Here is a 16943-nt window from a genome sequence, read left to right on the forward strand (position 1 = left end):
AGACTTTTGATTTTTATGGCATTCAGCTAACAAATTAAAAAATCATATAAATTCTAAACAATGAGTGGAATAAACCATTTTCAGCTTTTCCTTTAGCTTCAAACAGCTATTGATGATAATTTATCTAGCCTAAATGCCACTTCCAGCAGTTAGAATAGAATAGAATAGAATTTATTGGCCAAGTGTAATTGGACACACAAGGAATTTGTCTTGGTGCATATGCTCTCAGTGTACACAAAAGAAAAGATACCTTCATCAAGGTACAACATTTACAGCACAAATGATGGTCATAGGGTATAATTTAACACTTAATGATACGACATTTAATGATAATCACAGGGTACAAATAAGCAATCAGGAATATGTATAGCTTAGTTCATCTATAGCTCTATACATGAACATTTTAAATTAATACAAAATGAGATGCCTGAAGGAGGTTCACCTTTTTCAGTCCCCAGCCTTAGAGAATTTAGAGAGCAGGCGTGCAATGATGGGAGGATGTAATTGTACATAGGTAAATTTCCTATGCCAGTCTGGATTTAAAGTCCCAAATCACACGAACAGCACATTCTGAGTCAAGTGACTGTGCTCATCTTGATTTTGTAAACTTACCAGCTAAATACACAGAGAACAGGAAAGAAAAGAGGCAAATGTATGTGCTTGGTCCTATTATCTATGAGGATTTAAATAGTCACACTGATCAAATTTTAGGAAGCCAATGGGCTGTACGCCAGGAAACTTTTGATAAGATTGTAGCTTCAATATCTGTTTCCAGTGTCCATTTTTTTCCTGTTGTGGTTGATGATTGGCTGATTCCATTCATTCATTCATTCATTCATCCATCCATCCATCCATCCATCCATCCATCCACTCAGTAAATGATTTATTTTGCCTGATTTAAATGTGATACTCAATTAACAATCCTGTGTTTGTTTATTTAGACCGGGGTAGTCAACCTTTTTATACCTACCGTCCACTTTTGTATCTCTGTTAGTAGTAAAATTTTCTAACCACCGACCTCTCGCGCATCGTGGATTGGGTTTGGGGAGGGGGCGCTGTCTACCAGTTCTGCTTGTCTGTTACAGCTGGGTGATGTGGGGGGAGATGCGCAAGCTATTCTGGGACGAGGCTCTTTTGTTTGCAGTCGCACTATAGTACCATTTAGTTTCATTTATGTAACGTGAACTAAACTTATGCGCGGGCAATACAAATAGTATATTTTTAGAAATTTAAATTGTCACGGGGAATTTTATGAAAACCTAATGAAAATGTTTTTAAATAATGCTATGAAAATTTTTTTTAAAAATCAATTAAATTATAAAAACGGAAAATGCTTCAGTATCGGACAATGCCCCTACCGCCCACCATGAAAGCTGAAACGCCCAGTAGTGGGCCGTAGGGACCAGGTTGACTACCACTGATTTAGACTAGTAATGTTTCAATACCAGTTGGTTCTAAGCGACAGCTACTCCAACAGAAAAAAATAAATTAAAATACACCATAAAACAGACAGTTATGGCGGCATCACATTCAGCAACATTCTGAGGAAAGACATGCTCAATAACAACACATTTTCCATTATTTTATCAGCCCCCAAAGGCTTCCTGAAATAGCCAGAGGTTAGCGGCTTTCCTAAGTGCCAGCAGAGTTCATCCTGAATATGACAGAACCCTGGGCATAATGGAAACCTGTTCCCAAACAGAACGGTTTTCTGAAACTTGCCCCTGAAGAATGATGACAACTAAAGCCAAACAGTTCACCCATACTTAACTCCAGAAGTGGGATTCAGCTGGTTCAGACCAGTTCGGGTGAACCGGTAGTTAAATTTGCTCATTTTGCAGATATTCTTTTAGAGAGCTTTGAACTGGTTGAACTGCCTGAATCTCCTTATTTCCCCTGCACGTGACACTATTTCGCTTAGCAGCAAATTTTTTTGGCTCAGTTGTGGTTGTAAGTCAAAGACTACTCGTATTCAGTATTCAAAAACAGAACAAAGCAGAAAAACAGCTTTCATAGGCTAAAATGGCAAATATTTAGTATGACCTCCCCATATATTAGAGCAACTTTTGCCTTACACACTGTAAGCCGCCCTGAGTCTTCGGAGAAGGGCGGGATATAAATGTAAATAATAATTAAAAAAACCTGCAGACAGCTGGATGCTGTAAACCAAAATGGAATGGAACTCTGTAATGCATTGCTAATACCCGCATGTGTCTATTTATTTATTTATTTATTTATTTTGTCGCAACATCATACAAAAAGATTATATAGTATATAAACATATATATGAGTAAATATTAGGAGGTATAAGCATATATATATATAGGAAGAAGAAAAGAAAAACAATAGGACAGGAACGGTAGGCACGTTTGTGCGCTTATGCACGCCCCTTATGGTCCTCTTAGGAATGGGGTGAGGTCAATAGTAGAAAGTTTTAGGATAAAGCTTTTAGGATTATGGCAAGACACCACAGAGTCAGGTAAAGTATTCCAAGCACTGATGATTCTGTTACAGAAGTCATATTTTTTGCAATCTAGATTAAAGCGGTTAACATTAAGTTTAAATCTATTGGTTGCTCTTGTATTATTGCAATTAAAGCTGAAGTAGTCTTTAACAGGAAGGACATTACAATAGATGATTCTATGAGTTAAACTTAGGTCTTGTCGAAGGCGATGGAGTTCCAAGTTTTCTAAGCCTAGGATTTCAAGTCTGGTGGGGTAAGGTATTTTGTTGTTTTCAGAGGAATGGAGAACTCTTCTTGTAAAATATTTCTGGACGCATTCAATTGTATTGATGTCAGAGATGTGGTGAGGGTTCCAAACAGGTGAGCTGTATTCTAGAATTGGTCTAGCAAATGTTTTATATGCTCTGGTTAGTAGTGTAGTGTTTTTGGAAAAGAAGCTACATAAGATTAGGTTTACAACTCTTAGAGCTTTTTTTGCTATGTAGTTGCAGTGGGCTTTGGCACTTAGATCATTTGACATGAAAACTCCAAGGTCTTTAACGGGATCGGGGTCATCTGTAAGGTAATGTCCATCAAGTATGTACTTAGTGTTTGGGTTCTTTTTTCCTATATGTAAGACTGAGCATTTGTTGGTTGAGATTTGGAGTTGCCAAGTTTTAGACCAAGCAGTTAGATGATCAAGGTCTTTTTTAATGATAGATGTATTGTCTGTGATGTTAAATAGTTTGACATCGTCAGCAAAGAGAACACAATTACTTGCGATATGGTCACAAAGATCATTAATGTATAGTATGAAGAGTGTTGGTCCAAGGACGCTGCCTTGAGGAACGCCACTCTTGACAGGACCAGGATTTGATAGAGCATTGCCAATTTTGACCACTTGTTGTCTGTTAGACAGAAAAGCAGATATCCATTTGTGAAGGGGTCCTGAAATGCCATAGGATTTTAGTTTTAGGAGAAGTTTATCATGTACTATTGAGTCAAAAGCTTTGCAGAAGTCTATGTAGATCGCATCTATTGTTTTGCCTTGATCAAGATTTGTAGTCCATGTTTTTACAGTGGAGAAGTTGTAAGTTGCATGATAATTTTTTCCTGAAACCAAATTGTTTATTTTATTTTATTTCATGTTTGTTTGTTTGTTTGTTTGTTTGTTTGTTTTATTTATTTATTTATTTATTTATTTGTTTATTTGTTTGTTTTTTTGTTTGTTTGTTTATTTATTTTATCCCAAAATGACTACTATGCAAAAAAGTCCATTTCGCCATATTTGTGCAAGACTTGTTTGAACATTACATATAGGAAAGACACAGAAGATAGGCTTAAGATAGGAAATGATCTTGACAGACTTGAACTATCTAACAAAATGAAATTCAATGCTGAAAAAAGTAAGGCTCTACATTTAGGCAAGAAAAACAAAATGCACAGGTACAGTGTATGTGGTATCTTTCTCAACAGTAGTAACTGTGAGAGGGATCTTGGAATCCTAGTGGACAACCATTTAAATATGGGCCAGCAGTGTGCAGTAGCTGCCCAAAAAAGCCAACATAGTTCTAGGCTACATAAACAGAGGGACTGAATCAAGATCACATGAAGTGTTAGTGCCACTTTATAATGTCTTGGTAAGGCCACACTTAGAATACTGCATTCAGTTTTGGTCGCCACGATGTAAAAAAGATGTGGAGACTCTAGAAAGAGTGCAGAGAAGAGCAACAAAGATGATTAGGGGACTGGAGGCTAAAACATATGAAGAACAGTTGCAGGAACTGGGTATGTCTAGTTTAATGAAAAGAAGGACTAGGGGAGACATGATAGCAGTGTTCCAATATCTCAGGGGTTGCCACAAAGAAGAAGGAGTCAAATTATTCTCCAAAGCACCTGAGGGCAGGGCAAGAAGCAATGGGTGGAAACTAATCAAGGAGAGAAGCAACTTAGAACTAAGGGAGAAATTTCCTGACAGTTAGAACAATTAATCAGTGGAACAACTTGCCTCCTGAAGTTGTGAATGCTCCAACACTGGAAGTTTTTAAGAAGAGATTGGACAACCATTTGTCTGAAATGGTACAGAGTTTGCTGAGCAGGGAGTTGGACTAGAAAACCTCCAAGGTCTCTTCCAACTCTGTCATTCTGCTATTCTGGAGAACATGTTATATGAGTGTAATTCAGTGGAAGCTTGCTAATAAGACTCACTCTTTAAACTTATTTTCTTCTGGTTGATAAAAATTTTTTTTTTAAAAAAATAACTCCAACCTTCAATCACATCATTCCAGTCAAAATGCCAGAGATCACAGAATTTGAACGAAAAAAAAATGGATATTCAAGATGTGGTATTCAAGACCAGAAAATAATCATGGATGGTCATTAAAACTTTGTTAAAACAAGAAAATAAGGAGTAGCCTAAGAATTATTTACTTGTTTTTATCTCCAAATTTCTACAAAAAATAAATGCAATAATAAAGTGAAAGGTTTCTTCCAAAGTAATGGCCAAAATTCCATCATATTTACATAATGCAGATAATACATAGCAACAATATGTAACATCAAAAACAGCTAACATAAAAACATCATCAAAAAAGGACAACAAAGAATGTTCTTTCTGTGCCAACTCAGGAAGCTCAAACTGCCCAAGGAGCTGCTGATTCAGTTCTACAGAGGAATTATTGAATCATTTGCACTTCTATAACTGTCTGGTTCGGTTCTACAACCCAACAAGAAAGACACAGAGTTCAGAGGATAATTAGAACTGCAGAAAAAATAATTGCTACCAACCTGCCTTCCATTGAGGACCTGTATATTGCACGAATCAAGAAAAGGGCCGTGAAAATATTTACAGATCCCTCACATCCAGGACATAAACTGTTTCAACTCCTACCCTCAAAACGACGCTATAGAGCACTGCACACCAGAACAACTAGACACAAGAACAGTTTTTTCCCGAAGGCCATCACTCTGCTGAACAAATAATTCCCTCAACACTGTCAAACTATTTACTGAATCTGCACTACTATTAATCTTCTCATCGCTCCCATCACCAATCTCTTTCCACTTATGACTGTATGACGGTAACTTTGTTGCTGGCAATCCTTATTATTTATATTGATATATTGACCATCAATTGTTTTGTAAATGTTGTACCTTGATGAACGTATCTTTTCTTTTATGTACACTGAGAGCAAATGCACCAAGACAAATTCTTTGTGTGTCCAATCTCACTTAGCCAATAAAAAATTCTATTCTATTCTATTCTAATACATTGCAAATCATTACAAGTTGCCCTGGATAATTTCAATGATTAAATCTAGTTTTCCAAGTAGGAAATATTGTATACTCTCTGCTTCCAAAGAATGTCTTCTTCCTCCTAGTGTTTTTTTAAAAAAATTGGTTTTCTCTTTATATACAATATGTGCTTAGTGAACAGTGTACTGTCTTGAGTTCATTCGTTTACATAGTGATACTTCTTAAGTTCCTAATTTCTACCCCTGTTGTCCAACCATTAATAAAACAAGTCCCAAGTTCGAAAATATTCTGTGTCTTCTTTTTCTTTTATCTTTTATCTTCAGTGTTAATCTGTCCATTTCTGTACAGTCCTATATTTTTTAATTATGTCTTCTTCTGTAGGTGTTTCCTTGCTTTTCCAATATTGTGCAAATACAATTCTTGCTGCTGGGAAAACATGTAATATCAAATATACTGTAGATTCCCGTTATCATATTTTTCTGGTATTATGCCTAACAAAAATAGTTCTGGTTTAAAATCTATATTCTGTCTTAACGTTTTTTTTCTAACTACATATGCATTTTTGCCTAAAATTCTTTTGCTTTCTGGCATGAGGCACAGGTGATAGTGTCGTGTCCCACTCCCACTCCGACAAACGAGTCAAGGAAGTCCGTAACAAACTTGGCAATGAAGCCTTTGCAGCTTGCCAAGTTCCTTCGAGGTTTATCAGGGCAGGCAGGAGTCCAAGTTGTGACGTCAGTGATAGGGTCCGGTATCAGCAAACTAGATAAGACTTTGCTTGACTCAAAGTTGGAATGCCAAAAGCAGGTCCTTTATATAGGCTGTGGGTGTGGCTCCATGACTCAGCATTTATCCAGGCCTGCTCCACCTCTCCTTCTGCTGGCATCGCCTCTCAGGTCTCCAAAAGTGAGGATCCTCCTAATCTGAATTGTCTTCAGCTGGATCTGCTGGCAACTTCTGGGAAAGGGAGGGGTCAGAGGGAGTAGGGCTGAGTGATTCCAGCACCTGGCTGGCTTCCTGCTCTGAAGGCTGAGCCAAAGGAACACACGCTGTATGAGTGAGGTTTATCAGGCTTGTCCTTTCACTCCTGGAATCCTCTGTGGGCATGGGGCCAGGGCCGGGGGCTGGAGGCATGACAGGCCGTTCATTTTCATTATCAGACTCCGAGTCTGATAAAAGGCCCGGTTGGAGATGGGAGGGGCCCAGCTGAGGAGAGGAGGGAGGACAAGTCACAACAGATAGTATGTGCCTGGTTTCTGATTACATTTTCAACATCTTCTTCCTAGTGTTATTCCTCCACTATGTCCATAGGGTCCATTTTGTTTTCAAAGAAAGTTAAAAACTAAATTTACGAGGAGTCGAGTATCTCTAATTCTATTAAAGTATACAAAGCCAACAAAACAACCAAAAATGCCTAGAATTTCACATCTGAACCGGTAGGGAAGGTAAGTAGATTTCACCCTTGGCCCATTCTCTCCCCACTCCTGGGGGAAGAATATTGCAAAATTTCCCTTCCCACCCCACTCTGGGACCAGCAAGAGATGGTATTTGCCGGTTCTCCGAACTATTTAAAATTTCTGCTACCAGTTCTCCAGAGCCTGTCAGAACCTACTGAATAGCACCGTTGAGATAGAGCGAGAAAGAGAGAAAGAAAAGAGGAAAGAAAAGGAAAGAGGAAAGAAAAGGCAGAATTATTTAACTGCAGCCACTTTTTCTTCACCTGGGAGAAAGGTTTGGGATTCAGACAGCAATTTTTTTTTTCTGACTCTAGATGGCCTTGGGTAGAGATCCAAAAAAAAACAAAAAACACCAAAGCTAAAGGATTTATATAATTAGGCCTAAATTTTAAATTATTTACTTTAAACTTCTCAGCTCCTCTGTCCTCTAATTATACACACTCCCCCCCCCTTTTAATGATCTCTGGTAGTGAGATTGTTGAGAGAATCAATGAGAGAAATTGCATGGGAATCATCTAGAAGCTTACCCTATAATTATGAAAAGAGACTTGGACTGAAGCTTCTTTCCACTTTCCTCTGTAGAGAGTTCAGGTAATTGTTGATGATGTTACAGACCAAAGGAAAAAGATGTTAAATATCCCAGTTCAGAAATTACAGAGGAATACAGTCTTTCTGCTATTGAAAAAGGCTGTATTACCAAGCTAATAAGACATGACTTAGAATCGAAGAAAAAGTTACCTCAGTGTTAATGGGCCAGATGGAGAAATGTTCTTTTATTGGGAGATTTTCGTTCATGATTGTAATATTCAGATTATTGGTATTAGTGCCCCTTCCTAAGAGTGTCTGCAGAGTGCCAGTGTTAAAATGCTCCAAAATCCAGCCTATTACTAATCTTCTTAAATATTATCAGCCAGGAGACCAGATTCTTGGTGGCATATTCTCACAGTCTTTCATTTATATGAACAGATTACAGTACAGAAGACATCCATTCCAGGATATGCTTTTGGATCATGTGTAAGCAGTTGTGTATTTTAAAATTAGGAGCACGTTTTCTGTTTTCTTTTTAAAGCTATGTTTCTATCTGATTTATGTTTCTATCTATGACTCTATGTTTCAATTGGTATGTCTAGTTTAATGAAAAGAAGGACTAGGGGAGACATGATAGCAGTGTTCCAATATCTCAGAGGTTGCCACAAAGAAGAGGGAGTCAAACTGTTCTCCAAAGCACCTGAAGGCAGGACAAGAAGCAACGGATGGAAACTAATCAAGGAGAGAAGCAACCTAGAACTAAGGAGAAATTTCCTGATAATTAAAACAATTAATCAGTGGAACAACTTTCCTCCAGAAGTTGTGAATGCTCCAACACTGGAAGTTTTTAAGAAGATGTTGGATAACCATTTGTCTAAGTGGTATAGGGTTTCCTGCCTAAGCAGGGGGTTGGACTAGAAGACCTCCAAGGTCCCTTCAACTCTGTTATTCTATTCTATTCTAATCTTTCATCATTAATATATATATTATACCTTAGCAACTTATTAGAGAAAAAATCTCTCCTTCTTAAAGGTTCTGAAATGCCAATGGCAATACAATAATTTTCTATTTATTTATTTTGCAGATTGCTGACTCAGAGCTATCAACACGTTTTGGCTTTGGTTTTTGCTGTGAAAGAGATTAATCAAAGTCCTCTCATATTAGCTAACATGACCTTAGGCTTCAACATCTGTAATGATTATTTCAGTCCAAAACATACTTACAAAGCTTCGATGGAGCTCCTCTTTGCTTCAGATGCATTCATCCCTAACTACAAATGTCATCTCCAAAATAATCTGATAGCTGTCATTGGAGGACCAAGTCCTGTTGCTTTTCTTGATATGGCTACCATCATGACACCTTTCAAGTTTGTACAAGTAAGTTTTTTTTATTATGAAACCACATGTTTATTTATTTATTTATTTTATTTACATTTATATCCCGCCCTTCTCCGAAGACTCAGGGCGGCTTACAGTGTATAAGGCAATAGTCTCATTCTATTTGTATATTTACAAAGTCAACTTATTGCCCCCCCAACAATCTGGGTCCTCATTTTACCTACCTTATAAAGGATGGAAGGCTGAGTCAACCTCGGGCCGGGCTTGAACCTGCAGTAATTGCAGGCTGCTGTGTTCTAATAACAGGCTTTTAACAGCCTGAGCTATTACGGCCCTATTAGTTTTTAAACCTATTACTTTTCAAATATTTCATTAGGTACCTTATCTCTCTAATATTTTATTACTTTTCTTATATATTTAGTAGACATAAAATACATTCATAAAATGAATGAATGTCGTTTAAAGATCTAAATGATCATGATTTATCTTTTATGTACATTGAGAGTTTATGCACCGAAGACAAATTCCTTGTGTGTCCAATCATACTTGGCCAATAAAGAATTCCATTCTGTTCTGTTCTGTTCTGCTCTGTTCTGCTCCATTCCACTCCGTTCTATTCCTCTCCCTTCCGTTCTATTCTATTCTATTCTATTCTATTCTATTCTATTCTATTCTATTCTATTCTATTCTATTCTATTCTATTCTAGTTACTATTCCATTCCATTCCATTCCATTCCATTCCATTCCATTCCATTCCATTCCATTCTATTCTATTCTATTCTATTCTATTCTATTCTATTCTATTCTATTCTATTCTATTCACAACCAATATTAATTAAAATAATGAATGTTAATTTTAAAAAGTCCCAGGTCCCAGACATAACTACTTAAACCTTTCCTGTTTCCCCATTTCCTTTAGGTTGCATATAGCTCTACTCTAGAGATCAAGACCCAAACTCCATCTCGTTTCTTCTACTGGATGCTCCCAAATGCAATTAGTCAGTACAAAGGACTTCTCCAGATTCTTCTGCATTTCGGCTGGACCTGGATCGGAGTATTTTTCCTTAACATTGGCAACATAGCAGATATTTTATGGAGGAATATTCTTCCCATGTTTTCCCAAAAAGGGGTTTGCTTTGAATTTATAGAAAAAATACCAGGTGGCTTTCTCAGCGAGGATGAGAAAACTGTTCACAGATCACATGCCATTTTAAACACAGTTTTCAACAGCACCACGAACATCGTGTTGCTTCACGGGGAATTTCAGAGTATATTAAATGTAAGGTTTTTACTCAACCTGTTGGAATTTAGCAATGTAGGTTATGGTACAAAAATCTGGGTGATGACAGCAGATGTTGACTTCTCATCGGTTCTCTTTCAAAAGAGTTGGGACATTAATTTCATGCATGGAGCTCTGTCCCTTTCTGTGCAATCAGTGGAGGTATCAAGGTTCCAAAATTTTGTTCAGATGAGAAACCCAGGTTTGGATAAAGAAGACAGCTTTTTAAAAGAATTCTGGCAACAAACATTTAATTGTATGTTCCCAACAACTTCTATAGAGGAAGAGGATGAGACTCTCTGCACTGGGGAGGAGAAACTTGAGACCCTCCCTATGACTGTGTTTGAAACCAGCATGACTGCCCACAGCTACAATGTCTACATTGCTGTCTATGCAATTGCACATGCATTGCATAGTCTCTACTCTGGCAAAGGACAACGAGGCTGGCAAAGGACAACGAGGAGGCAGAAAGTCCTCAATCAAGAGTCATGGAAGGTGAGCACTGCAGACTGCTTAGAATACCTCAGCAGATTACAGTACATTGATTCAGTTGCAAAGTTGTCTATTGGCCTTTCCCCCCCCCCCATCCCTTAAGCCTATCAGATCTATTTTCAGCTTTTATTAAATTCCGATATTTGTGATTGATCCAGCTGCATGTTTTGCAAGTGATAGTCACCATCAGAGGTGGGTTTCGCATAATTTTACTACCGGTTTGATTGCACACACAGCCTGCACGCATGTGCGCAGCTAGAAAACGTGTCTAAATAGGACGGCATAGCGACAGGGCATAGCACACCCACAGGTGGCCACTATTGGTTCGCCTGATCCAGTCTGAGCCAGCTGAATACCACCACTGGTCACAACGTATTGGATGATCACCAGCTGTGTGTGTGCTTTGCTTTCTATGTGATCATGTAATTTTAATTTTGCTTTATCTTGCGTTATCTTAACGTAGTTTGTGCTATTTAGAAAATTTGACCACATTGCTTCAATGTCAGATTTTTCATCCTCAAGCCAATCACATATAAATTCAGCTTTTAGTCAATTCCAATATTTATGGCTGATCTAGGTGTATATTTTTCAAGCAATGAGCACAATGTGTGTTGTGTCTGCATCCCCTGAGCCGGGTCCCCTGCCGGCTCAGACTGGTAAGACAGTCTGTTATTAACAGCAACTGCTTGCAATTATTGCAGGTTCAAGCCCCACTAGGCCCAAGGTTGACTCAGCCTTCCATCCTTTATAAGGTAGGTAAAATGAGGACCCAGATTGTTGGGGGCAATAAGTTGACTTTGTATATAATATACAAATGGATGAAGACTATTGCTTGACATAGTGTAAGCCACCCTGAGTCTTCGGAGAAGGGCGGGATATAAATGCAAATAAAATAAAAATAAAATAAAATAAAAATAAAGTGACTCGGAAAGTGAGGGGAAAGGGCGATCAGGACTTACCTCTGGAGCACTGGCTTCCCTGGTTCAGCTCCAGGAGCCAGAGGCAGGCCAGGTGGAGGAAATAACGAGACCTCCGTCCCCTGACTCGTCCCCCCCCAGGCCACGCCTCCAGACCCGGCTGATGGCAATCAGGCCTGGCTGGACCCTAGGTTTCATAGGCAGGAGAGGCAGGAACAACAGAAGCAGGGGTGGGACAGGCCTAGGAAGTGCTGAGTCATGGAGCCATACCCCACGGAGTATAAAAGCAGCCCTGGCTGCTTTTCTGCTCTGTGACGAGCAAAAATTGAGCTGAACTATTTGATTCAGGGAGAAGTGAGCTGAACTCTTTGACTCTTGGAGAATTGAGCTGAACATTTGGCCTGGACTGCTGACTTCTGGTTGCCTGGCAACCCCAAGATAAAGGGAGACTTTAAGGGAGCTGCAGATTCCCTGCCAGGACTGATAATAGCTGGGAACTCAATTACTGGCTCATTTAGCCAGCTCACGTGGCTGAGGTCGGGAGGGGACAGAACAATGTGTTTGGTGAGCACCAGTTTCATACCGTATATGTTATACATTGTGCTTTGCTTTCTACACAATATTTTTTTTGCTTTTGAGTTTTACAATTTACTTCTAATTTGTACTGTTTAGAGCATTTGACTGCATTATTTAAATGTCTCATTGTTCTCCAAATTCTAACATCAGTTCTGTTGAAGCTGAAATGCTATTAACTTATAACTATAAATATAGTTTTTCTATTTGTTGGGCTCATCATTGAATTATCCATTTATGGTGAATCATCTTCTTATCTTTGTACCTTTTTTATCTTGTGTTTCTAAAGCTTCACCATTTCCTGAGGAGTATATCATTTAATAGCAGTATTGGAGAGATTTCCTTTGATAACAATGGGGAAATGTTTGCAGGATTTGATGTTATAAACTGGATCACATTTCCCAACCAGACATTTCTTAGAGTCAAAATTGGAAGGATAGATCCAGGAACACTCTCTGACAAACCATTGACTATTTCTGAAGAGAAGATCATTTGGCCCAACCGGTTTAATCAGGTGAGATTCATCTTATTTCATAACGGCTTGGTTCAATTTTATTATAATGAATCACAACTTTCAGGTTCATACCTCATTAGAAATAAATATATTGTCTTCCCTTCATTCTGAAGAAATGTCCACTTCTGACCATTTCTTTAACATTTGCTTTGTAGATAATCTATTGTATAGCAACAATTTTAACATTGCCTAATTCCTTTTTCACTAATACTCCAGAAAAAATAAATATAAAAAAATACTTTATTAAAGCAAACAATACTTGTTTAGCAAACAATACTTTAGTTTAATTAGCTAAAAACTTTAACCTTGGACTGTCTACTGTTGACCTCATCCCATTCCTAAGAGGTCTGTAAGGGGCCTGAATAAGTGCACCAACGTGCCTACGATCCTTGTCCTAATGTCCCCATTTAGTCCTATCCATTTCATGTATTTATAATCATATTTGTACATATATGTGTTATCTCATGCATGCTTGACAAAATAGATAGATAGATAGATAGATAGATAGATAGATAGATAGATAGATAGATAGATAGATAGATAGATAGATAATAGGAGGGATTTTCTTCTCTCAAATTTTCCAGGATTTTTCATTATTCTATATTTTGTTTCAGCCATATCAGAGAGAAAGAATATTTATACGTTGACAGATACAGCATTTGAAAAGTTTTCTATATTTCTATATCTTTTTGTTATCATTATTATTCTGAACAGGAAAGACCCCTCTCACTCTGTAATGAGAAGTGCCCTTCAGGTTACAGAAAGACCAAAATTGAAGGAAAATTGTTTTGCTGTTATGGATGCACTCGGTGTCCAAAGGGGAAGATCTCAGATCAAACAGGTAAAAAAAAAAAAGAGAGAGAGGGAGAGAGAGGGGAACATTTTATAGAGGGACACTTGAGCTAGGTGAGTCTAGGAGTTTTCTCAATGTTCTCAATTCAGCAAGAAAAAGAATTGTGAAATAAGGGAGTAGGACAGTGGTGGGATTCATGTAATTTAACAACCAGCTCTCTGCCCTAATGATTTCTTCCAACAACCAGTTTGCCAAACTGCTCAGAAACTGTGGTGGGTTCCACTTACCTTCGCTACTGGTTCGCTATCGTGAGCATGCACAGACTGTCTGTGATGACGTCCGGGCCAGTGGACGGAGCCTCCTGCTGCTGCCGCTACCGGTTCTTATGAACTGGGGCAAACTGGTAGGAACCCACCACTGCTCAGAAAGTTAACAACTGGTTCTCCCAAAGTGATGTGAACTGGGTGAATCCCACCACTGGATTAGGGAAATATGACCTCATCAGTGGACCATTTTTAGTTACAGAATAGAGGTAGACCGTCCCTTCCAACTCAGAAAGCTGTTCTCCTCAGCTGTTTTAGAAGAGAAATGTAGGAATGTCCATTATGAAACTTGAAACTGCCCCTGTTATAATTCACATAATTACGGCTGCCAGAATTTCATTTGCCCAAAATATGATATTAGCATATGAGTAAATTTAGGAAATATTTTGTATTAGATATATCTTTGAAGGAGAGGGGAATTGAGAGTGTGATTATGTGTGGAGTGACTAGAGATTATAATTTAAGATTTATTTTGGATTATGATTGTTAGTTTTGATACCCCGCATTTTGTTCTGGGAAGTCAGAGGGGCGGGGGGTAAGGGGGAGAGGAATGGGGGGGGATGAGGGTAGAGGATGGAGTGATGGTTAATGTACAGGGATTATTGAAGATGTATAAATATAATTAATGTAGGGTCGGGTTTGCCCAGCTACCATTTTAGAATGGTGGGGAGGGAGAAAGGAGGAGAGAGTAGGAGGTAGGAAAGAGGAGAAGAGGGAGAAAGAGGGGTAGAAGAGGGAGAAGGAATGTGTAGGGTGGAGGGAGGAGAAGATGTAGATAAGAGAAGGGGAGGAAGGTCTGGAAAGTAGAAGAAGGTAGAAGAGGGAAGAGAGTTAAAAGGAGGGGGTGGTGACTGGGCAAGCCGGACTAATTGTATATGACTGTACATTGGATGAGTTGTTGGATATGAATGTAAAAATAAAACTTTTTTATAAAAAAAATATGCTCCATCAAACACGATGATTATAAAAAAGGTGCTAGAGTGTGTAGAATCAGATAAGTTAATGATGGAACTTAAAGATAGAGAGGAAATGATTTATTATGAAACATGGAATAGATGGTACAATTGGCTGGAAAAGAAATCAGAAATTAATGTATAATGTAGAGTATAAGAGAAGATATTATAACGAAAAGAAATATTTAAAGTATAATAAATATGTAATATAATGTAGTGATTATAAGAATGAATAAGTAACAGACAAAATGTATATGTATATAAATGGGTCGAAAGATAAAATGGATATTATTAAAGATGCCAGTATCGGAAAGCTGTAAAAATGTAACAAAGTTTGTTTTTAAAGAAGTAAATGTTGAATAAAAATATAGAAAGAAAGAAAGAAAGAAAGAAAGAAAGAAAGGAAGGAAGGAAGGAAGGAAGGAAGGAAGGAAGGAAGGAAGGAAGGAAGGAAGGAAGGAAGGAAGGAAGAAAGAAAGAAAGAAAGAAACTGCCCCTGTGATATACTGTACGTGCCTTAGAAACCACGGTCCATGCACTGCCAATTCTACAGGAACGTTCACCACACACTGATTATCCATTTTATCTAAATTTACAGGGCATCCTGTTAATTTGCATTTCTTTCTTTCTTATATAAGGATAATCTATCTGTCTAAAAGTAGCAAAATGTTGCTATATTAAACATAACCTGCACTCACAAATGGTTGATAGAATTCAATGATCTTAAGGCTTGACTGCTTTGTTTCATTTACTGGATGTCTTTTTAGTGGTCTATCAGAAACTAACAAAGTTGCTGTCTATCTAATAATAATATCTTCTTTAGTATAAAATCTTTATCAAGTAAAAAGTGATTCCAATGGAACTCAATTATAATAGTTGCATCATTTGTATCAACGGGGCACCATAATATCATGCAATCTACTAAGGGCTTTCTGGTAGTGTTTTGACTTAAATATATACATATAATAAAAGTATGTTCTTTAGTATGAAAGCTCAATTAAAATAAACTGAAAATTCCACTGGAGCTAAATCATAACAATATTTCATGTTGTTTAATTATTATTTTTTTGGCCTGATGGAATGCTATAAGGCACAGAAAGAATTTAGCATGTTTTAATTTAAATCTATACATTTGTTGTTGTTGTTTTTTTCAGATATGGATGATTGCTTCCAATGCCCAGAAGATCAATATCCAAACGATAAACAGGATTTATGCATGCCAAAGCATATAAGTTATCTATCTTATGGAGACCTGTTGGCGACAGGCTTAGCCACATCAGCTCTTCTGCTTTCTTTTATCACAATCTTTGTGCTAGGAATCTTCTTGAAGTACCACAACACTCCCATCATCAAAGCCAACAACCGCAGCCTCTCCTACACACTCCTCATCTCCCTCCTCCTCTCCTTCCTTTGTTCTCTGCTTTTCATTGGTCGGCCCATGACGGTGACCTGTCTCCTTCGACAGACTGCTTTTGGGATCATCTTCTCCGTGGCTGTTTCTTGCATGTTGGCCAAGACCATCACTGTGGTTCTTGCTTTCATGGCCACCAAACCAGGATCAAAGATGAGGACATGGGTTGGGAGAAGACTGGCCCTTTCCATTGTTCTTTCCTGTTCTCTTATTCAAAGTACTTTTTGTATGGCATGGCTTGGAATTTCTCCCCCCTTCCCGGACTTTGACCTGTGGTCCATAAATAGTGAAATAATTATAGAATGTAATGAAGGTTCGGTTGCAATGTTTTATTCTGTTTTAGGATTTATGGGCTTCCTGGCCTTTGTTAGTTTTATTGCAGCTTTCCTAGCCAGGAAGTTACCAGACACATTCCAGGAAACCAAGTCAATTACTTTCAGCATGCTGGTCTTTTGCAGTGTCTGGTTGTCCTTTGTCCCTGCGTACATAAGCACCAAAGGAAAATACACAATAGCTGTGGAGATCTTTGCCATCTTGGCCTCTAGTGCTGGGCTCCTGGCTTTTATCTTTTTCCCCAAATGTTACATCATTATAATTAGACCAGATCTTAACAAAAGGGAGCAATTAACAAAAAGAGTGAATTAAACTATGCTGTCAACATTGTTTCC

The 16943-nt window shown here is 38.1% G+C and overlaps 1 protein-coding gene across 1 annotated transcript; it reads left to right on the plus strand.

Annotated features, from left to right (window-relative positions):
- Nucleotides 1–8852: 8852 nt before the first annotated feature.
- LOC131197992 (vomeronasal type-2 receptor 26-like) lies at nucleotides 8853–16920 on the plus strand. Its single transcript, XM_058182500.1, has 5 exons — nucleotides 8853–9059; nucleotides 9940–10794; nucleotides 12571–12795; nucleotides 13510–13636; nucleotides 16019–16920. The coding sequence occupies exons 1-5, from the start codon at nucleotides 8853–8855 to the stop codon at nucleotides 16918–16920; spliced, it is 2316 nt and encodes a 771-aa protein (XP_058038483.1).
- Nucleotides 16921–16943: the final 23 nt, after the last annotated feature.

This window comes from Ahaetulla prasina, chromosome 4, assembly GCF_028640845.1.
Source record: "Ahaetulla prasina isolate Xishuangbanna chromosome 4, ASM2864084v1, whole genome shotgun sequence".
Lineage (NCBI taxonomy): Eukaryota > Metazoa > Chordata > Lepidosauria > Squamata > Colubridae > Ahaetulla > Ahaetulla prasina.